This window comes from Taudactylus pleione, unplaced genomic scaffold (assembly GCF_031769625.1).
Source record: "Taudactylus pleione unplaced genomic scaffold, aTauple2 ptg000481l, whole genome shotgun sequence".
In the NCBI taxonomy this organism is placed as follows: Eukaryota; Metazoa; Chordata; class Amphibia; order Anura; family Myobatrachidae; genus Taudactylus; species Taudactylus pleione.
Window position 1 is genome coordinate 1,962,244 of NW_028284883.1, and position 24,285 is coordinate 1,986,528.

Here is a 24,285-nt window from a genome sequence, read left to right on the forward strand (position 1 = left end):
GCTTTTTATGGGTACAGACAGATTTCCCCAAATTCACCTGTACTTTTCGCTAGTTTGTCGTGCAAATGCATTTTCACGTCTTTGTAGTGCAAAAAATGGGAGCGCACATAGAAAAAAAGACACGAAAATATAGCACCAAAACACGCAAATTGTGCAAAAACTTCTCCAACATTATGTTTTCGTTTTTTTCGCAGCTAATTGTTAATGCCCTTAGTGTGGATGGGTGGAGGAACCCAAGGAGAGCAGGTAAGCACAATTTTCTGTTACTAAGGAGCATATTTATCACAATCCACATTTTTCAATTGGATGTGATAAATATCTTTTGGCCAAATTTGCAATGTGTATATTAATATTTTCACATACATTTACTAAACTTCTCTTGCCAGGAGATGGGCTCCAATAAGAGCCTGTCCTGTTAAAGATCTGGAAGCAGTGTCATAGTGTAACACTATCACACTGCTTCTTGGTTCGGGTCCATGGCGCACAACACAGTGCATGTGCGGCTATCAGATCTGGAGCAGCCCGCTCTAGAAGAATTTGCTAAATTGTACCCCATAAGCTACTATAGGGTAATGCCATATGTAGGTGGCATTGCCCTATCAGGGCCAAGTTCCAGAATGCTTCACAGTGTGCTGATAGAAAAGCCTGGGCCACTTGCTTGTGTTTGCCCCCCAGGCTGAAAGTTGCCAGCCAGCCCCTGGACCCAGCCCCAGGACCATGGCAACTGAAACAATACAATCTACAATAAAAATCATTGTGTATACCCCGCAAGATGCCAGAAGGCGTAATAAAGTGCAAAAAGACATTGCTAGTTACATAATATTAAGTATAAGTTAAACAAATACAACTAGTGATAAATCGTGTTAAGAAGGTCTATAAACCTTACTATACTTATTAAAAAAAAAAAAAAAAAAACCATTGTTACTATTTAAAACATGTTTTAACAAGCATAAAAAGAACTGGGGTAAAAAGTGATACTTATACATACTGTGCAAAACACCATATTCAGAATAAAATAATGCATATATAATGTATATATAATACTGGAACACCATCTAGTGTTGAAATAATGGAATAGCACCACTAAATGTAATCAATACAAAAAATAGCTCTGTCTCTGAAATTATTTTACCAAGAATTTTTTTTTACTTTAAATCACAATGACACTGAATCAAAAAATAAAAAAGGAAAGAAAATTTTTATATAAAAAAAAGCAACAGTCAGAGCAAACTAAATTATACACTCTGAATAGACTTATCAAGTATACAGATATAAATGAAAGCTGGGTCTTAGAATAAGAATAAAGATCAGATCTTATATACAAATAATCTTTCTATAGACAATCTTGATATCAAATGCTCTAAAGAAAATTAACAAGTCCTAAAGACTCATTAAGGCCAACTGAAGCTATTTTTTTGCTCTGTCGCCTCCCTTTACTGATAATGGGACATGATCGATAACCCTATATTTTAAAGTTGCCAGTGTGTGCCAGCAGAGAACAACATGTCTGGCCACTGGTTGTTCACTCGCCCCAGTTTGTAAAGCTGACCGAATTGCTGATCTATGTTGGGCCATACGAATTTTAAACTGACATTCGGTTTTGCCAATGTAGTATAAACCACATGGACAAATAATCACATGCACCACAAAAGTGGAATTGCCGGTAAGAGCCCACTTGATTGGAAATTTCCTACCTGAATGGGGGTGCGAGATGACCTCCCCTATACTCATGTATGAACATGTGGTACAGCCTAGGCACTTGTAGCACCCTTACTTGCAGCTCAAAAAAGTTTTCGCCAACTGTGTGCTTTTATCAAAACCTGTAATGTCGGTGTGTACAACAAAGTCTTTATTATTTCTGCCCCTGCTATAGCTGGGCATCAGTTTAGTCTCTTTAAGCGTCCCAGATCAGGATCTGATGTAATCATATGCCAAAGATCATGGTCTTTCTTTCTGGTAATTTTGCTTTTGAAATTATATTCATTAATTCGGGGAAAAGGCCCCCAAGAAGAAGGGGACAAATGAGGAGGCAAGCAGGCAAAAAGACCCCTGCGAGCCAAAAAGACCTAATTTTTAATCTATCTTCCACTCCACTTACAGCGGCAGAAACCAACGTTCTAAGCAGAGGTCTGTTGTTTATTCCCACAAACAAAGCAGATACATTCAAATGGAAGGTGGAAATGTTCAAATTTCAGAGAACTTTACAATTAAAAGAGCATTTCTTTAACCAACCCACATTGGCCAGAACAGTTGAACTCCCACCGAGAATAAGGAAATTGGGTCCAAACTTTAAATTCGATCCACAGTCCTCTAACTCCTCGATTAAAACTTTTAATAGACTTCTAGAGGAATCGGGCTAATAAAAACAGTGGACCTATTCGGTACTACATATCCTTTGATGAGAAGAAGGCATTGGAGTCCCTGAGCCAGCGTAAAGACATTGTCAGCCAGGGGGGCTGATAAGGGAGGTTCAATTGTTATCTTAGACACTGCAGATTACATAGGGGAATGCGAGAGACTTTTGAGTAAATTGAACACCTATGAGCGACTAGACAGAGATCCATCTGCTAGTTTTAAAAGTGAATTGGATAATATGGTGAAAGAAGCCTTTCAGGATGCTTTTATTTCTCCTGAGATTGGTAATAAATTATGTGTGCTATTCCCGGTGGTACCGATTTTTTACATTCTACCCAAGATACACAAGGACACACAGAGATCCCTTGGTAGACCCATCATCTCTGCCAGGGGTTCTCTGTGCAAGCCAGTTTCTGTGTATCTAGACTCATACCTACAGTATTGTATTCAAAACATCTTTACATATCTTAAGGATTCCAGTACCCTACTGAGGATTTTACATAACATGGGTAGGGTAACTAGTGGCACCATGTTTTCTACTTTAGACGTGACAAGCTTGTACACGTGTATCCCCCCATGAGGCAGGTTTGATAGCGGTACAACACTTGATAATGGGTAACATACATTATACAGGACCCAACATCTGTTTTTGCTTAAAATTATTGGATATTATTTTAAAACACAATTTTTTCTTGTTTAAGGGGAAATTTTTTCGCCAGAAAACCGGATGTGCATTGGGTTCATCAGTGGCACCATCCTTTGCTAACGCTTTCATGTGGAAAGTTGAAAGGGGATTATTTTTTTAACAACTCAATATCACCAAAGCGATTACCCTTTATTTTCGATACATTGATGACCTGCTAGTGTTCTGGCAGGGTGATATACAATCACTGGTTGAAATTGTGGAAAGACAAAATAGATCTGTCAGCCCCATCAAATTAACCCTAAAGGTTCATATACACACAACGATTTTTTGAACGATTATCGTTAATAACGATATCGTTTATCATTCAATCGTTGAAAAAATCATTCACTTTCTGAGTTAAAACAATGAACGATTATCATTCATGCGCGTTCACGTTTGTAGTTCAGTCAGACTGACCAACTCAACGATTTTCAGTAAGGGAATATGCAAAAATCGTTTGTAGTTCAAAAAAATCGTTTATTACATTTAGTAAATGAACGATTTTAGTAAACGATTTTCGTTAATTTTTCCCGTGACAAAATGAACAAAAATCGCTTACTAAAATCGTTCATTTACTAAATCGTTGTGAGTATGCAGCTTTTCTCATGATCCCAAACAAATATCTTTTTTGGACATTCTGATTTCAGTGACAGATGGGATTTTGGGAACTTCTTTATAGTCTAAAAGCACGTACCGCTATACATTGTTGCACTTTAATAGCTTTCACCCCATGCATACAGTCAAGGATTTACCTTACTTGCAATTTCTGCGTGTATGTAGGAGTAATACCCGGATAGAGGAGACCCATAGGCAACTAGAACAGTATATGGGGAAATTTTTGATGAGTATATCCTGAAAATGAATTGATAGCAGCCAAAAACAAAGCCTTATCACATACAAGGGAATGCTTGTTAGCCATCAAATCTCCCCAGAAAACTCTAAAAAGTAAAATTCCTTTGGTTAATGAATATAATGTCAAAAGCAAAATTACCAGAAAGAAAGTCCATGATCTTTGGCATATGATTACATCAGATCAAGATCTAGGATGCTTTAAAAAGACTAAACTGATGCCCGCTACAGCAGGGGAAACTTTGTTGTACACACCGACATTACAGGTTTTGACAAAAGCACATAGTTAGCGAAAACTTTTTTGAGCTGCAAGAATGGGTGCTACAAGTGCCTAGGCTGTACCACATGTTCATACATGAGTATAGGGGAGGTCATCTCGCACCCCCATTCAGGTAGGAAATTTCCAATCAAGTGGGCTCTTACCTGCAATTCCACTTTTGTGGTGCATGTGATTATTTGTCCATGTGATTTATACTACATTGGCAAAACCGAATGTCAGTTTAAGATTCGTATGGCCCAACATAGATCAGCAATTGGGTCAGCTTTACAAACTGGGGCGAGTGAACAACCAGTGGCCAGACATGTTGTTCTCTGCTGGCACACACTGGCAACTTTAAAATTTAGGGTTACCGATCATGTCCCATTATCAATAAAGGGAGGAGACAGAGCAAAAAAATAGCTTCAGTTGGAATCCAGATGGATTCACCGTATAGACACACTGTCCCCCCATGGCCTCAATGAGTCTTTAGGACTTGTTCATTTTCTTTAGAGCATTTGAGATAACGATTGTCTATTGAAAGATTATTTGTATATAAGATCTGATATTTATTCTTCTTTCCAAGACCCAGCTTTCTTTAATATCTGTATACTTGATAAGTCTATTCAGAGTGTATAATTCAGTTTGCTCTGACTGTTGTCACTTTTTTTTTAATATACATTTTTTTTTATTCAGTGTTATTGTGATTTAAAGTAAAAATAAAATTCTTGGTAAAATAATTTCAGAGACAGCTAATTTTTGTATTGATTACATTAATTGGTGCTACTGCATTATTTCAACATTAGATGGTGTTACAGTATTATATTTATATTTGCATTATTTTATTCTGAATATGGTGTTTTGCACAGTATGTATAAATATCATTTTTTACCCCAGTTCTTTTTATGCTTGTCAAAACATGTTTTTAATAAGTATAGTAAGATTTGTAGACCTTCCTAACACGATTTATCACTGGGTGTATTTCTTTAACTTATACATTTAATATTATGTAACTAGAAATGTTTTTTTACACTTTATTACGCCTTCTGGCATCTTGTGGGGTGTATACAAGGATTTTTATTGTAGATTTTGTTATTTCAGTTGCCATGGTCCTGGGGCTGGGTCCCATGACATCACTTCCAGCACGATGGATGTGTCGCAGCCAGAGGACACGGAGGACAGGTGACAGCCAACGGGACCTAGCTGCAGCAATTTTCATTGGGAGAAAGGAGTAAGTGACATTTAGATTGTCTATATAACACTATTTTTTACTCTGCTTGGTTATTGTTGTTGTCCCGAGGAAGGGGATTTGGTTCCCGAAATGTTGACTAATAAATAACACTGGCATAGGGTTCATTGTTTACTAGAAAGACTCTGAGTGCCGCCTCTCTCTTCACATGGATATATACAGTATATATATATATATATATATATGTATTTTTTTTATTTTGAACATCAAGGATTGTACTGCTGTTTAACATCTATATGCTTACCCCCTTAAAGCTGAGGGGAATAGTCTTTTTTAAGACTACTTGAGAAATAAACTTCTTGCCTTTACGACTGCATCTAAATCCTGCGACAACAGAATTGCGTCAAAGGTGTTCTGGATTGAGCCCAGTGTCTCCAAGCTCAAGCCCTCTGCCATCTACCGTGCAGAGCCTGGTCCATGGCAAGGGATCATGGGGAATCAGCCAACACCAATCAGGAGGCGTAACTGCAGCTCACCAATGCATCCGCAGCAGAAGCGGTTCCAGGTGCCGGCAGAATAAGTCTGGGTGCACGTAAGCAGTTCCAAGTTACAGACTCACTCAACATTGACAGCACGCCCCCTTTGGTATGAGACCCGGAGCGACGGATTGCTCATCGCTATCCGGGTCTCGCACATGCGCACGACGGAGCCGGCGCCGTCGTGCGCATGCGCACTGGTCCACCATTGACCCGGTTGCGAGCGCACAGAGCTTGCAACCGGGTCAGAATCAGGCCCAATGTTCTGAAAGCAATGAGATTTGAAAGCAGATGCATGACTTTACTGGTTCTCTCTTTTCATATCTACTACTATACTTACTTTTCTATCTGTTATAACTGACACTGAGGAGGGGAACACTCATTAAGATCATTTGATGCCATTTGGCAGATGAATTAACAGCAGCATCTCATTCCTCAATCTGAGCAGTTCTTTTCAACCACACTTCTCTATGTAACCAATTCTTTGACATTGATACAACCTTAATCTATTAATCTGTTTATTTTCCCAGTTGATACTTTACTATATATGATCTTGCTATTATATTTTGCCCTGTTATTCGCATTACGATGTATCACACTGAGAGGATAATCTCTAGATGGTATTGGATTATCAGAGAGATTAGATTTATTTCCAGGACACACGAGGATATCTCATATCTCAATTTATAGTGTGAACCTATAATATATGCTTTGTGATCTGTCTATTTATGTGTGGTGTTTTGTCTAGATGTTTTGTATTTGTTATACTGTACGTTACATTAAATAATAATTTTACCAGATTTAAACAAGTTTGTGCCCAACAAAAAAAGTTATCTTTTCTTTCCATTTCTTTTCCTGAAAGTCGCAGGAGGCTCCCTTTGTTTTGGGTAACCCCTGACACTCCCGGCAGTGTAGGCACTTCTCCCGCATCCCGCCCACTTCCTAGTGAAGTGGGTAGAAAGGGGAGAAACCTACCTGAAATCTGCAGTCCGTCATTAGGGGGCATGGCTTAATGACGCAATTCTATTATAATCAAGTCATTTGGCCCCGCTCCCTATTAAAATATGATCGATTCACGGGAGTTTTGCCATGAGGGGGCAGGGCCTAATTATGCAAATTGTCCAGCCCGGCCCCCATCAGTGCCCGACTGCTGCCTCTCCCCAGGCTTCTCCCCAGGAAGGCAGATTAAAAGTCAGCATGTATGTAATCATCTACCATAAACCCCAGAATTTTTCCCTACCTGTATCATTCTGCACACACCTGTGGAGCCAGGGTTCTATCTTTCAGTGAGTATATATTGCACTGTGCTCTCTTCCTCACTCCTGTGCATAGAGAGTAAAAGATGAGCTGTTTTGTTCTAGTCAATAAGTACTGTAAGTGGTCTGCATGGCCATGGCCATGAGAACATGTTTGGACTTACTCAGGGGGAGTCATGACAATCCTTTGCCCTGCTAGGATGACTGAAGAGTAGACAGATAAGGAGCAGGACCCAGAAGTGAAGTAAGGAGAGTCTACTGGAGTGGATGTGTTGGAATTTGACTGATTTTATTGGGAGATGCCTACAAGTAGGTGCGAAGCGGATGTGAGAAAGGAGGTTAGTCCACCCGTTGATTCAAAAGTAAAAACTAGAGCAGTTTTTTTGAAAATAAATAGGATACACTTGATAGAAGAAAAACAGCAGTCAATAGGATAAGGGATCAGTCTCTCTTGGGCTAAGTACTGTACAGCCACACAGCACTGTGACACTCCAAAAACACTGTGGTAGTCTTGTGTACATGCAGATACTTTTATAGAGCCATGTAAGCAAGCCTTGCACCTGGTGTCTAGACAGCCTGAACTTTAGGTTTTGTGAGTAATATTTACTCAGACCTGTGATGTCAATTAGACTGAAGAGACACAGTTAAGAGACAGCATGTAGCGATTAACCATTTAACTACATATCATCAACATGTTTGTGACACGGTGTCAACTTGGACTCCTAGGTGCTCTTGTTCTGTTTCTTGTCCTGACATTGAAGGGTTACAGATTCTGGTACACGGGGAATGAACCCAACCCTGATCAGAGGATGACACTGCTCCAGGGATTCCCACTACCATGTTAAAGTATATATTTTTATTTCTGTGAAGCACTGACAATGTAATGTTTGCAGAAGGAGCACAGGGTATTCTCTGAGTTTGATGATGCAGCATGGTACACACAGACTGGGGCAGCTGGCCTTCTGTCATCATTACTGTAGGTCTATTTAGGAGACAAAGTGAAAGGAGATAAGGTAACAACCAATCATCTCCGAACTGTCATTTTTCAAACACAGCCTGTGAGATGGCAGTTAGGAGCTGATTGACTGACACCTTATCACTTTTCACTCTGTCTCCTAACACTTCTTAGTATATAGACTCCATGTTGCTAGCATATGGGCACTGCTTTATTAGTAAACTACATGGTGTGTGGTGATTTGTTCTGATGAACATTGTATTGTCATTAGCTGTTAATATAATTAGTTTATGTAGATTACTACTAGTACTCTTCCAGGTGGCTTTTCCCTCTGGACTACACTTCTGTTACACTTTTTGCAATATAGTGCAATCAGAAGCGGCTCTAGGAACGGTCAAGCCGGGCCGTCGCCAGGAGCACCACTGTTACCGACGGGCGCAAGAAATGCCCACCCTCCCTCCAGTTGCTAAAGTTACTATGTAAGCTCAGGGGGAGGGAGCGGAGGAGGGAAGGGGCGGCAACACAGGACGGCACTGGGCGCAGCAAATCCTAGCGCCAGCCATGAGTGCAACCCAGAAATTGCACCCTCGCTTAGACCACTATTTTGGATATCCCAGAAAAAATGAGTTTAAATCCGTCGCATAGGATTTTTCTTTTACATTTTAAATATCTTGAAGATAACTGACCCCCAAAATATCCATTAGGTATATTTCTCAGAAATATTGGTTGCTACCATGGACAAGTAATATTAGCAAGACAATAGAGGTGGAAAAAAAGAGTTTTCCAATGTTGAGGAATAAAAACTGTTTTTATTTTGCTAGTTTTAGGATTTGATCAATTTTAATAAGGACATATTAGAAGCTATATTTTATTATACTGTCTATTGGTGCACCACGTGTGACAAGTCTTTTTTTTCTCTCATTGTATATCCCAGAAGCCGATATCTAAGTGCATAGGCAATAATTACCTGATAATTATGCCGCTGTCCATACAGTACATCATTACACCGATACGATCTGCTTCTGGGATACCTTTTCATCTAAAGCCGCTTATCACCTGTGTGCGTTTTACACCAAATTAAGAGCACAAATAAAAAAGAGGCTTTCACTGTGTGCTGAGTAAGCTCTAGAATAAACACTGGTACTTGGGGCCTGATTCAGCAAGGATCGCAGGCAGCTTTGCAATTAGGGCCGGATTAAGGGGGGGGGCGACAGGGGCGGTCGTCCCTGGCTCCCCACACACAGAGGAGCCCCCACTAGCAGTGGTGCAACCGGTGGCTTCACTCGCCGCTAGTGTCCCCTCCGCTAGTGTAGTGTAGACCGCGCAGTGAGCGCGGCCACACTACACAGTGACAAACACACAGCCGGCGGCGGCAGCTGTGTGTATGTTACAGCAGCCGATGAGAGTCACACAGACTCTCATTGGCTGCTGCTTCAACGGAGGGAGCTGGCTGGAGCTCATTCATGAGCTCAGTCTACTGGCTCCCCCCGGGTGATGATGGGAGTGACGTCATGACGCTGACATCTCTCCCATAATGCAGGAGAAGAGCTGGAGCAGACAGTGTTGGTCACGTCAGGAGCGGGGATTCAGGTAAGTTTTTTTTTTTTGTGTGTGTGTGTAAGGGGCACTGCATAGGGGGGGCCACTTCAAGGGGGTACTGGGGGCAATGCATAGGACAACTACTGGGGGCAGTGTATGGGGACCACTACTGGGTCTGGGGGCACTATATAAGGGTCACTGTATAAGGGGACAACTACTGGGGCATTAAATAAGGGTACTGCATAGGGGGGCAATACTGGGTCTGGGGGCACTATATAAGGGGCACTGCATAGGGGGACCACTACTGGGGGCACTGCATAAGGGGCATTACTACAGGGGGCACTGCATAGGGGGGAACTACTACAGGGGCCCACACAAGTTTGTTGCCCAGGGGCCCCCACAGACCTTAATCCAGCCCTGTTTGCAATTGTGATCCTTGCAATATTTCAAAAGCAGCAGGAGATGCATGACCCCTGCTGCATTTGCGATCCCAGCTCTGCAATGAAGGTTGCAGGCTGGGATCACCATCATGACCATCATGGTTGGCGCCGGGCTGCCAGCCAGCTTAGTAAGCCTCAGCTTACACAGGCTGGCCGGCTTGTGAGCCCAGCAGATTGTGTACGTCCACGCAGTCCCTGGGCCTGCCGCTCCCAGAAAACGGGGCGGACATACCCCGTTTCCGGGATGCCGGCCACCTCCGCTCCACAACTAAAATGCCTCTGCCTGTCAATCAGGCAGAAGCATTCAAGGGCTTGCCTGTGATTAAGCAGGAACCATTCTGCACACTCCCAGAATGCGTCCTGCGCACTTATGTGCACTGCTGAAACAGGCTCTTGGACTACTGCTGCCGGTTCTGGATTCTATCAATAAGGAGATCCTGACTACATGGTTATGTTTGTCTATTAAGATCAACGGCAGTTAGTATGCTTGTCCTACAGTTAAGCACAACATAATCAACTTTTGTGTATACTGCACAATATTTTGCATTATATGGTATTTTTTTCCAAGCCTTTATTATACACTGGATGTAGCATTGTTATATATATTTTTTGGACCAGAGGTCTTCATCCCGTGGCTCACTGATGGTTAGTGTAGTGCGGACCACAGTGAGTGGATTCCACACTACACAGAAACAAACACCGCCACTGGGTAGTACACTTGTACTACCCAGCGGCAGTGTGTTTGATTTGGCAGCCAATGAGAGTCAGAATGACACTAATTGGCTGCCGGAGCCAGGCTGGAGCTCACTCATGAGCTCCTCTTCTGGCTCCTGCAGTGGGTGATGGGAGAGATGTCATGATGTCTCTCCCATAGTCAGATCCAGCCCTAAGCATAGACAAACTAAGGCTAGGGCATTTGGAATACCTGGGGGCATTCAAGCTCAACTAAGGACAGTGGAGTTTTGGTGCAGGCAAGGCAAGGACCCCCGCAGCTGGCTGGGTAGAGACTCTGGCAGCTGCTACTGCCGCTGTTTAGCATCCACGATTGCAGCCTCGGTGCTCACAGCTCTGATTGGGCCTGGCAGCAGCAAACAATGAACAGGCAGTGGAGGAACAGCCAGCGGCAGTTTGCTGGGCCGAAGCACCTGGACAGTGGCTAGTGGCTAGCGATTCCTGGCTTGGAGGTGTCCCACTATCAGAATGAGCTTCTGCGCAATAAATAGTGGTTGAGGGAGGGCTGCTGCATCATGGGTCTTTGTAGTGCTAGGAGTAATGAGTCACACCATATGGCTCTGAGCTCCGCCTCCAGCAATCATTACACACAGCTGCAGCCTGCCAGCCTGAGAAGGGAAAACCAAGTCCGCCACCCGCTGCTTGCTGTACATATAGTCGGACAGTTCTGCAGGCTGCGCTCAGGTAAAGTAAATTTGGAACTGGGAGAGGGCCGGTGTGCTGTGGTGCTGACTGCTGGGAGAGGGGTGGTGGTTGCTGATACCATGCTGTGCTGGGATAGGGGGGTGCTGTGCTGGGTTAGGGCCCCTTCTTTGAAGCCACACCCCTTTTCAGGGTCCCACGGGGAGGAAGGCACCACCCAAAAGCTTGCCTAGGGCACTAAATTAGCTCAGGCTTGCTCTGCCAATATAGTGCAGAGCAGGCCAAGAGGACGGAGGAGCGGACAGCGGCAGGTGCTGGGATTCAGGTAAGTGGTTTTTTTTGTGTGTCTTTGTCCTATATATGTAATGGGCACTGCATAGGTGGGCACTGCATAGAGGGACTACTACTAGGGGCACTGCATGGGTGGACCACTACTGGGGGCATTGCATAGGGGGACTACTACTGGGGGCATGATATAAGGGGCACTGCATAGGGGGAATACTGCTGAGGGCACTGCATAATGGGGGCCACTACTGGGGCCACTTCATAGGGGGGACAATTACTGGGGGCACTGTAAAAGGGGCACTACTGGGGGCACTGCAGAGGGGGAGAGTTATGGGACATAATTGTTTGAGGATGGGGGCAACTATCTGACATAATTAATGGAGGAGGAGCGACAGTAATGGGGCATAATTAAAATTTTTGGAGGAGGGGGCCGTTCTGGGACCTAATTAAAATAGTAGGAGGGAGCAGTTATGGGACATAATTGTGTGAGGAGGGGGCAGAGTCTAAATACCGCAGTATAGCTTAGTGGCCCTCGGGTTTCGTTGAATTTTTTAATGTGGCCCACACTGTCTTAAAGGTTGAAGACCCCTGTCTTAGACAATGAGGCAGCTACCATTAGACCTGCTGCATTGATCACATTTGGTCAGTATCTGACAAGCCAGTTAATATTGATTGCAGCTTACTGTATGTGGTCTTGTCCCAATAAATTCTTTGACCAATGCTGCAACAGTGAATGATACAGCCATTTAGACAGCAATTAATACTAACTGGCTAGTGAGATGCAGGCGCAAGGCAATGTCAAGATCAGGCCTGAATTTCAAATGCAAAAGGTCCAGCCTGCTTCTGTATAATATGCTTAAGAGTATTGGAGTCTTATTGATATCTCACAGTCATCATCTGTGATTTAGGTGTTTTAAAGATAAAATGTAAAATAATAAAACAAACAAATTCAAGTTAAATGTTTTTTCTACTTCGAATTCATGACACCACACCTTGCAAAACCCAAATATAAGAGTATATTAAAGTACTTCAGATTACATTTGTAAACTCATGTATATTGCTTACTATTTTTATAGAATCATTACATTGTTAAAATAAGATTAATGATATGCTTAGCACTGATGTAAGTGTAGTACCTTAGGAATCATAAATCCATGGAACACTGTGTCCTTAGAAACTGCATGTGGAACATTCATGGGAACTGCATTGGCAAACCGGTGGATCTCATGAATGACGGCATCTGTGTATGGCATATAGTCCCGATCTTCTGGCTCAGGGGCACGCTGCCTGCCAATCACTTCGTCAATTTCATTTTGAACTTTATCTGTCATGAAGAATCATGGTCATCAATATTTTCAATATTTTGTCTTTCAGATAATATAACAAGAATCTTGATTGAGAATAGACATGTGCAGTTCGGTTTTCCTGAAAAACTAACACACCTGAACTTACTGGTTCTGAGTAAAATTGAGTCCCAGTAGGGAATAACTGTGGGGTTCTGAGTGTAACCGAGTCCTGGCACTGCTCTGCTTTCAGTTTAGAACTCAGATTTAAAAACTGAACTCTGGTTTTGGCTTGCATTTGAACAGGTCAATATTACACTATTTTATAATTTTTTAAAATCCATTTTTATAATTTTTAAAGGAAACCAAAACCGAACCAAAACTGGATCTAAACCAAAACACTTAAGCTTGGTTTTGCCAAAACCAAAACATGATGAAGTAGAACCAAAACACGGGGGCCAGCGCAATCTCTAATTGAGAATTTGCCTAGGCTTATTATTATTATTATTTACTTAGTGATAGTGTTATTCACATTTACAATATGTGATAAACACAACAATACATTAAAACAGACAGACAAAGCCATAAAATGGCCTTGTCTGCAAGCTTACATTCTATAGCGAGTTAGGAACATACAGTTAGATTAAGCGCCATTAGTTGCCCCCAGGTCACAATAATGAAGAGTACTTGTTTGGGCTATGTGATTCAGTCAGCCATCAAATAATTTTTCTGTATAAAAGGAGAGTAAATGTAAGGTTGTGTGCAGGGCCAGCAAGTGTTAGGACCAAGTAGAAGCTTATAAAAGGAGCCTAACACAGATGTGCCACTGTTGGAGATTTCACCATGGGTGAAACCAGCTTTGATGCTGTGTTATCCCAAAGTATGCTGTCTTTTGCATTCTACCATCTGGCTGAAAGGGCCCTGGAGCAAGAAACAGAACAGATTCAACAGTAGGTAGAATATCCGCAGAGGATATGAAGGCCTCCCACAGTGCTACAGCTGCATTTGGCTTCTTTTATAGGCATTGTGATTAAGCCAGAGTGAATAGAAAAGCTTTTCACATTCAAACACGCCACTGTTTTGGTCGTCTTTTGATTTTTGTAGTCAATTTGATCAATTTGACAAACACAATTCTTAGTAAGTCTGTAATTTGTATTTGAGTACATGTTTATGATTCACTGTTTGGTCCGATGGAGTATTCTGCCGGATTGGTGTTTTAAGTTTTGTTTTCCCTGCGAGTTGATGTCGAGTTGGCATTTAGTAATCTCTGATCTGGAAAAAGTCATCCAAATTGCAGAAAAATTTCCAAAACAAGCAAAAACATATCTTAGTACCCCCAATTCAAATTATGCCACACAATAGTAGCCCTTCGTCACGTTACAACACATAGGGCTCTATTATTAACATTATTTTTACTAAAATAAAGTGAAAAAGGGTGTTTTCACACCCTTTTCACATTGTTTTAGTATCACCTACAGTTACTATAGGGCAATTGGAGTAGAATTCGTAAAATTCTACTCCAACCCCTAAGTATCACTTATTTTTAGTAAAGCAGATCACATTTCCCATAACTGTAATGGGAAATGTGATCCGACCAGAGATACTAAAAATAAATTGTAAAAAAATATCGGGGAAAGCCCTGTGATAACAACGCCACCTGGAGGTGGCGTTATCCAGGGTCTCCCCTGGTTACCGGACTCCTGCTCTGCTCTAACAGGGAGAGCAGAGCCGGGAGTCGGTCCCAGTAATCAGCAGTGTGGTCTAAACAGACCGCAAGCTGATTACTGTAAGAAAAAGAAAAAAAAATTGTAAAATTTATTTTTTACTTACCTAACTCCCGGGACCAGTGATCTGGTCAGTTGGTCTCCCATAGTGCACTGCGGCCTGGTCATCAGGTGATCGGGTCCCAGTGCAGTATGGGAGATCACCTGACCGGACGGATGGAGGACATCACCGAAGGCCCGTATCATGCAGGCAAGTGCTATTAAGGGAGGGAAGGGGGTCGCGGGGGGGGGGACGGGGTCAGGGGTCGCCGTGATCGTGTGGGGCGGGGCATAGCACCGGGGGGGTTAGCAGCAGCGGCCAGTCGGTGCATGCGCGGGCACTTTGTCACGGTATTTTTTGCGAAAATACCGTGACTAGTGTGCGGAGGGGATTCGCAGGGACAGAGCTTTATCGCAAGCTCTGTCCCTGCAAGGGAATAGTAGTAAATCCCTATGATATTGCCTGAATTCGCAATGCGAATTCAGTCGATAATATCACACTACAAACTGCATTCATTATGCGGATTGTAGTAATTAGAGCCCATAGCAGTGCTCCTACAGTAGTGTCCCTTTGTTACATTACACTGCAGAGTATCTCACATTAATGTTATGCCACACAGATGGCCTGATTCAGACCCGCTCGCAAGCACTTAGCACTCGCAAGCGGGTCGATGGCCGGGTACTGCGCATGCCGCGCGCATGCGCAAGCCCCGGAGTGAGAGAGAAATTCTCTCGCTTCGGGGCTCTCTACAAACGGGGCAGCTGTCAATGTTGATCGACAGCTTGCCCCATTTGGTAGGGTGGCCGGGGGGGGTGGCTGGCCAAACGGAGGCATTCCCGAAGGAACGCCTGCCATTTGGGGGCGGCCCCTCTGTTAGAGACAGAAGCTCTCTGGGGTTTGCGGCAGATGAGACCCTACCACAAGGGTCTCATCGCAAGCCCCAAAGGTCGCGATGGTCTCGACCATTGTGACCATCAGCTGGCCACTTGCTAAAGCTGTGGGTGGTCAACCACAGCTTAGCGAGCGACCAGGAGGCCGCCTGTAAAAACAAATAGGGACACCCTGATTCAGAGCGACCGCTCTTTCAGAGCGTCCATCTCTGAATCAGGCCCAGAGCTCAATCATGTTATGATACATGCCTAATCACATTATGCCACACAGTACTACTCCTTATAAACATTATACTACACAGTCATAGTGCCCCTTATACATTAAGCAACACACTAATGCCCCTTACACATTATGTCACACACAGTAATGACCCCTATAACACATTATGCCACACAGTAATGCCCCTTACACATTATGCCACACACAGTTATGCCCCTTAAAACATATTGTGCTACACAGTAATGCCCCTTACACAATGTATACACAGTAATGCCCCATATAAGACATTATGCCACACAGTAATGTCCCTTATAACACATTATACCACACAGTAATGCCCCCTATAATTCATTATGATGCACACTGTAATGCTCCTTATAACACATTATGCCATGCAGTAATGCCCTTTATAACACATTATGCCACACAGAGTAATGCCCCTTATTAGGTTACACAGTAATACCCCTTACACATTACCCTTACACATTATGCCACCCTACCAGTGTCACTCCAGCAGCCTCTTACCTCTACTCCCCTGTGTCCATCCAGCAGCCACTGTCCTCTCCTTGTGTGCTATCAGCTGCAGCAGGTGAATATGGTGACAGGCTGCCAGTGAATGCACATGCAGCTGAATCCATGCCATGAAGAAACAACACCTCCATTATTTTAAATCTGGTCAAGTCATAAGCCAATTGGACCTAACGAACCCACAGCCATTGCGGTTTGGTTGCCATTCCATGAGCCAATCAGAGCCAGACTGGCAACAGATTAAAAATTACAGCAAACGCTGTCTCTTAAGGGCTGCCACTGCTTGCCTGTGCGCCAGCTAGCCTGGCCCCAAATTACCACTGCTGCCATCCAACACCCCCCCCCCTGGTATTTGCCAGAACAGCCAGATGGGCAGTCCAATCCTTTAATATTATTAACATCAATAACTTTCATTTCCAGTCATTTACATTCAATTTTGAGCCCTTCATAGCTCCTGAAATCATGAGCGCGGGACTTAAAAGTGACCCTAACAAGCAAGATCCAATTTTTAAATCTGAGTTTCGAATTCTGAGAAGACCCTAGTTGGGACTCAGCTCTACTCAGAACCTCAAAGGGATTCCAAACTGGGCCTCAATTCAACTTGGATCCTCTAAGTTGGTGTGTGTTTAGTTTTCAGAAAAACTGAACCCACACATCTCTGATTATATATAGTTTATTTATTTTTGGTAATCATCTTCAGCAATGATCTGCAGACACTATTACACAAGCTCTATATACATCTTCTTGTTCTTTATAGCACTAAGATATTATATACATGTAGGAATATCTTTACTTACTCTCAAAGCAGTATTTTGAAATTGTCAATATTTATCAAACCTGATATGCTCAGACTTTGTTTCTTACGTGTGACATTGGGGTGTTTCACTAGCAGCAGAAATGCATGTCTCAGTGTTGTGCCCACTGTTTCTGTCCCAGCAAGAAATAAGGATGAAATGTTTATATAAAAGTTCTCCATATCAAAATGTGTGGCTGGATTATTCTTTTCCTGCAAGAACGTAAAATGAGAAACAGAGAGAGATCAGTGCCTGTCACAATATATTTTACAGCCAATATATAGAAGATAAGGTACAATATGACCAATAGTTGCATAGCACAGTTCCTAGTTACCTACTTTTAAATTATGACTGGGGTCAAAAGCACATAAGTACATGTATTTGGGGGTAAGGGTACAGCTTTAAGGCAATATGAGCAAAGCTATGATATTCTTAAGATTGACAGGTTGTAAGGCTGAATGGTAACCTATCAGGTGTAAGGAGGGGTGGGTTTTATTGCATACATATGGAGCATGATTTAGAGATGGGCCATATTGTACAGCCATAGGGAAGGGACTGTGTAACATCACCCAAATAAATGCATATGAATCAGAAGTACATAGGCGCTCTGCATGCATCTGTGATATGAATGCAGAGTACATAGGCGCTGCCTCTGCTCGCCATCACAACCATTGTTACATTTGCCAGGCTGCTTAAGCTGAGATGATGCAGACCCTGGGCTCAACATACCTCCAAAACAGGGGTAATATGCCCACATTTTAGAGAATGGTGTCAGTCACCACCACAACCCTCCTCCCTCCAAGTGCTGCAATATGTCTCATGCTGTGGCCAATGGGGGTTCTGCAAGTGGCTGGTTATAGCAAGCACTGTACCCCAGTACTCTGTGAGTACCAGATCCCACAGGAAAGACAGAATTGCACAGTCTCTATGATACCTTTATTTTACAAAGCACACAATGCACAATGTAAAAACAGTACCTATATACAATATATACACACTATACAGATATGTCCTCATACACTGAATCTGTGTACAAAGTGCTAGATGGAGTGGCCACAGCTTTTACTTATGGCAAATTCTGTTGTCCTTCATCAGCAGCTTTGTACGTTTATAAAACAAATTTATTTTTGCTTAAAGTCACAGTGTTATGTTCTGGGTTGTTTGTGGACCCGGGGTGGTAGCAGGAGCAATCACAGAAGCGGATTTGAAAATAAAACTAGGATTTTTAATAAGTGCTTGAGTAGACATAAAATATGGCATTAAATAAAAGTCCAAGAATATATAAATGTGCACAAGAGTTCTTTGGTGGGAGTAAAGGGTTAATGTCCAAGTAGAAACAATTAGAGCTGTCCAGGTGTGCAGGTAGTGAGACTGAAAATAATCAAGCAGGTATGCAGGTAGTGATGCAGGAAATAATAAGCCAGGTATGCAGGTAGTGAACTAAGGCAAATGAGCAGGATGTCAGCAGGCTCAGGCACTCAGGTATGGGCAAGAGTGATGGAGGAAGCGGGGTAGTCCAGCGGGAGCTAGGAGCTGACAGGCAGACTGGCAGACAGCGAATACACAGGAACAGGATAAGCACAGAGAACTCCCTCGCAGCTAGGCTGAGATACACGTTGAACTGGCAAAGAAGGAAGGCACTGACCCTTCCTAAATACCCCATGCCGTGCTGTTACTGGCCGGAGGGAACATGTGACTCACCAGGATTGGCCAGCCGCATCACATGGCCAGAAGGCAAGATGGCGGCGCCCATGCCAAATAGAACGGAGACGCCACCAGGCCTTACCAGCACAGAGTGACAACAGGCCCGCACAACAACGCGCGCAGCCAAAGCCCCCCGCCAGACACCAGCTCCACCACCAGACAGCCCGCACCACAACGACCTCACAGGTAACACCCGCCTAGCGCCATGCTGAAATACCATGGCCGTGACAGTACCCCCCCCTTTTGGGGTGGCCTCAGGACACTCACCAGGCTTCTCCTGATGGGCAGAATTTAATCTCCTGATGAGCGTGGGAGCGTAGACATCACGAGCATTGGTCCAGCAACGTTCCTCTGGACCGTAACCTTTCCAGTCCAGCAAGTACTGTAGATGACCTCTGCGTAGACGAGAGTCCAAGACCTGGGTGACCTCAAACTCAACTCCTCTCTCCGTCTGGACTCGAGGAGAAGCAGGTAGAGCACTGTGGAACCTATTCAGAACTAGGGGCTTTAATAAGGAAACATGGACGGAATTAGGGATTTTTAGGTACGGGGGTAACTGTAGACGATAGGCCACTGAATTAATGACTTCTGTTATGGTGAAGTGACCAATGAAGTGTGGTGCAAATTTCATTGAAGGAACTCTCAGATGAAGATTCCGGGTGGACAACCAGACCTGGCTTCCAACTTCCATGCGTGGAACTATTCTACGCTTCCTATCAGCCTGGGTCTTATAGCGAGAGGATGCCTTCAGCAAATCAGATCGTACTTGAGTCCAGATGGCAGCAAAATTCTGCACCGTGTCTTCCACGGCCGGAACATCAAAAACAGGCAGGCTTCGGAATTCGGGAACACGAGGATGAAGGCCATATACAACCTGAAATGGCGTTTGGTTAGTTGACGAGTGGTAGGAAGCATTATGTGCAAACTCGGCCCATGGCAGCAAGGCAGCCCAATTGTCCTGAGAAGATGTCATAAAAATTCTTAAGAAAGTCTCTAGATCTTGATTAACTCTCTCGGTGGAGCCGTTGATTTGCGGATGGTAGGCCGTGGAAAAGTTTAACTTCACTACAAGAACAGAACACAAAGTCCTCCAGAATTTTGCAGTAAACTGCACACCACAGTCAGAGACAATTTCAGCAGGAAGGCCATGAAGACGAAATATGTGTTGGACGAACAACTGTGCCAGGTCAGGAGCAGAAGGTAACTTCTTCAAAGGTATATAGTGGACCATCTTAGAGAATCGGTCTATTACAACCCAGATAGTATTGAAGCCTTGAGAGACTGGCAGGTCTGTGACGAAATCCATGGAGAGATGCGTCCATGGACGTGATGGAGTGGGTAGTGGAAGCAATTCCCCAGCTGGAGCTTGTCGTGATGATTTATGCTGGGCACAGGAGGAGCAGGAAGAGAAAAAGGACCTCATTCAGAGTCGGTCGAAGCGGCCGCACGGTCGTACGCCACCGATGTTCGCTATACTGCGCATGCGTTAAATTTGCAATGCACGTGCGCAAACTAGCCATTACGATCAGAAATTTCTCTCTCCTTGAACACAGCCAGGTCGGTAGTTTGAGTGACAGATAGAGGCGTTTGTGGGTGGTAACAGGGGAAGGTGCTTGAAAATGGGGGAGTGGAGATCCGAACGCAGGCGTGCCTAATTATGCGAACAGCATTTTATGGGAGTGCATACGGTTTATGGGAGTGCATAATTAGCAAAGTAGCGTCATGGCACATGTGACATGGGAGGTATTTACACTGACATGTTCGTAGAGCTTAAGAGAGGGTATGGTCAACCTTAAGCTCTACGACCAGTTCCGATGGTTACCGATGCTCGCGATTAATCCTTATATGCCCGGAGATGATGTGTAATGCGTACGAGAAGGGGGCATATTTTTGGTCTTCCGAACGCTTCCTCCCCTTGGTCGGCCAGTAACCGATCCGAACTTAGGGACGCAACTTGCGAGGGAATCATTTGCATATCTGGCCCCTTTTCCCGTGCGGCCGCTTCGACCGACTCTGAATGAGGTCCAATATCCATTATATCTGCCTTCATAGAAGGCCACCAATAGTGTCTTTTCAGGAACTCCAAAGTCTTCTGAGTGCCTGAGTGTCCTGCGAAGCGAGAGGAATGTGCCCAAGTGAGAAGCCGCTTCCTTAATTCCGGGGCCACAAACGATTTCCCTGTAGGAGGCTGAACTTGTAATGCGGCAAAAACTCTTGATTCCAAGACAGGGGTATTGCTTTGATTTTCAGATTGATCATCACAGAGGAGAGATCTCGATAGGGCATCAGCCTTCTGATTAAGTGCTCCAGACCGGAAGGTCAGGGTGAACTGAAACCTGGCATAGAATATTGCCCAGCAGGCCAAACGAGGACTCACACATTGAAGGTTTTTGAGAAATAGGAGATTTCTATGGTCCATAAATACAGTAAATGGAAACTTGGCGCCTTCTAGCAAATATCTCCATTCCTTCAACGCCAACTTTACAGCTAGTAGTTCTTGCTCACCTATGGCATAGTTCCTTTCGGCAGGTGAGAATTTTTTAGAAAAGAACCCACAAGGATGGACTCAATTGTCCTCATAACGTTGAGACAGGGCTGCTCCCACAGCTTCAGATGATGCGTCTACTTCCAACAAAAAAGGCCTTTCCATAACTGGTTGTCAAAGAACTGGTGCTGAGATAAAGGTCTGTTTTAGAAGATGAAAAGCAGACTCTGCCTCAGATGACCATTGGGCAGGATTAGCACCTTTGCGGGTCAAGGCTGTAATGGGAGCCAGCAATGTAGACAATCCCTTAATAAAGCGTCTATAATAATTGGCGAAGCCCAACAATCTCTGGATGGCTTTCAGTGTCTGAGGTCGAGTCCAATCCAGAATTGCTTGTACCTTCTTGGGGTCCATTTCCAAACTGGAGCCAAAAATAACGTAGCCGAGAAAAGGTACACTGGGCACTCCAAAGACACACTTCACCAATTTGCAGTAAAGGTGGTTCTCTCTCAAACGGGTCAAAACTTCTTTAACATGTTCTTGATGTTTAGATACAGAGGGTGAAAAAATCAGTATATTGTCCAGATAGACAGCAACTGAAACATATAACAGGTCCTGGAAAATCTTATTAACGAAACTCTGAAAGACAGCAGGGGAATTGCACAATCCAAAAGGCATTACTAAATATTTGAAATGTCCATCTCTGGTATTAAAAGCGGTCTTCCATTTATCGCCAGCTCGAATACAAAAGAGATTGTAAGCCCCTCTCAGGTCTAATTTAGAAAAAATGACAGAGCCCTTGACTCTATCAAACAACTCAGTAATCAGGGTAAGAGGATATTGATTCTTTACAGTAATGTCATTAAGGCCTCGATAATCGATACATGGTCTTAAACCACCATCCTTCTTGCCAACGAAGAAAAACCCAGCTCCGGCAGGTGAAGTAGAGGGGCGAAGGAACCCCTTTGCCAGGTTGTCCCAGATGTACTCAGTCATGGCTTGAGTCTCAGGCAAGATCAGCGGATAGGTATGACCACGAGGTGGTATCTTATCAGGTATCAATTCAATTGGACAGTCCCATTCCCTATGAGGAGGTAAGATATTTGCTTGCTGCTCAGAGAACACGTCGGCGAACATCTGATATTCCTTGGGAATGGCAGAAGAAACTAATGGAACTGTCTTTCTTACAGGTCGAACTTTTGGAAGACAGGATTTCTGACAGTCCATACCCCATGACAGAAACTGCATAGAACTCCAATCAATCCAGGGATTATGTTGACGTAACCAGGGTAGACCAAGAACAATTTCTTGAGAGGCCTCTGATATCACCAGGAATTTTAAGGACTCAGAATGGAGTGCCCCAATTCGGCAATACTGGTTGAGTCTCCTTGGTGACTATCCCGTTAGTTAGAGGGCGTCCGTCTATAGAGGTCAGAGAGATGGCATGGTTGAGAGACAAACAAGGAATCTGAAATTTATCTATGAAACTAGACGTTATGAAATTTCTGGCTGCTCCCGAGTCAAGTAGAGCAGTAGCAAAGACTGGTTTGGGTTTAAGATCCAAAGCTAGGGTAATCATGAAATCTTTAGTTTTTGGAGACGGGCTCATAACTGCTAACTTGATGTCTCCAGGATCAGTTAGGATTTGGCATTTCCCAGTTTACGGGGGCAGGAGATCAGCAGGTGACCGGACTCTCCACAGTACAGACAGAGGTTCTTTTGCATTCTTCTCTGACGTTCTTCTTTGGAGAGGTGTGTATGATTCACCTGCATAGGCTCCTCTTCAGTAGGAGAAGGAATGGGATGGGTAGAAATGGAGGGGGCAATTGACCTTTGCCGATCAGTTCTGTGTTTTTCAGCCTGACGTTCCCTGAAGCGTAGGTCAACTTTGATACACAACGTGATCATGTTGTTCAGATTAGTAGGAAGCTCTCGAGTGACTAGATCATCCTTTAGTCGGTCTGACAACCCATGCCAGAAGGCTGAGGTGAGGGCTTCCTCATTCCATTTGAGCTCTGATGCTAAAATTTGAAATTGCACGGCATATTGACTGACAGGACGGACCCCTTGTCTCAGTGTCATGATGTTTGATGATGCTGATACAGTATGCCCAGGTTCATCAAAAATCCTCCTCTAGGATGATACAAAGCCTGTGTAATTAGCCAGCAGCAGATCTGAGCGCTCCCAGAGTGGTGAAGCCCATTCCAAGGCCTGGCCGGATAACAGAGAGACTATATAAGCCACTTTAGTTCTTGCAGTTAGAAAGTTGTCAGGCTGCAGGGTAAAATGTATGTCACACTGATTTAGGAATCCTCGGCAGAATTTAGGGTTGCCGTCAAATTTACTTGGTAAAGGAAGATGTAAGCGGGGAGATGATCTGCCTCCTGTATTCCCAGATGCTGATGCAGATGTGGTTGCTTGTACTCCAGGGATAGAAAAGGAAGTTTGTAAACTATCCTGTCGCTTAGACATCTCTTGCAAAAATTGAGCCATCTGATGCTGCATGTTTTCCAGATTTTCTAAAAGACCAGAAATGCACCAGAACAAATGCACTCCTGACTCCTGATCCGTAGCCGGCTCCATTTGGCCATTGCAAACTGTAATGTTCTGGGTTGTTTGTGGACCCGGGGTGGTAGCAGGAGCGATCACAGAAGCGGATTTGAAAATAAAACTAGGATTTTTAATAAGTGCTTGAGTAGACATAAAATATGGCAGTAAATAAAAGTCCAAGAATATATAAATGTGCACAATAGTTCTGTGGTGGGAGTAATGGGTTAATGTCCAAGTAGAAACAATTAGAGCTGTCCAGGTGTGCAGGTAGTGAGACTGAAAATAATCAAACAGGTATGCAGGTAGTTATGCAGGAAATAATAAGCCAGGTATGCAGGTAGTGAACTA

General features: G+C 43.7%; 1 protein-coding gene across 1 annotated transcript in view; it reads right to left on the bottom strand.

Moving 5' to 3' along the window:
* LOC148502840 (cytochrome P450 2A13-like) overlaps positions 1-24,285 on the bottom strand; it is a 96,956-nt gene that overhangs the window by 19,970 nt on the left and 52,701 nt on the right. Inside the window, exons 7-8 of the mRNA XM_088449312.1 lie at positions 17,269-17,410; positions 12,856-13,043 (exon numbers count right to left, since the gene is read on the bottom strand). Coding sequence (XP_088305438.1) covers positions 12,856-13,043; positions 17,269-17,410 — 330 coding nt within the window. The remainder of the gene's footprint in view (positions 1-12,855; positions 13,044-17,268; positions 17,411-24,285) is intronic.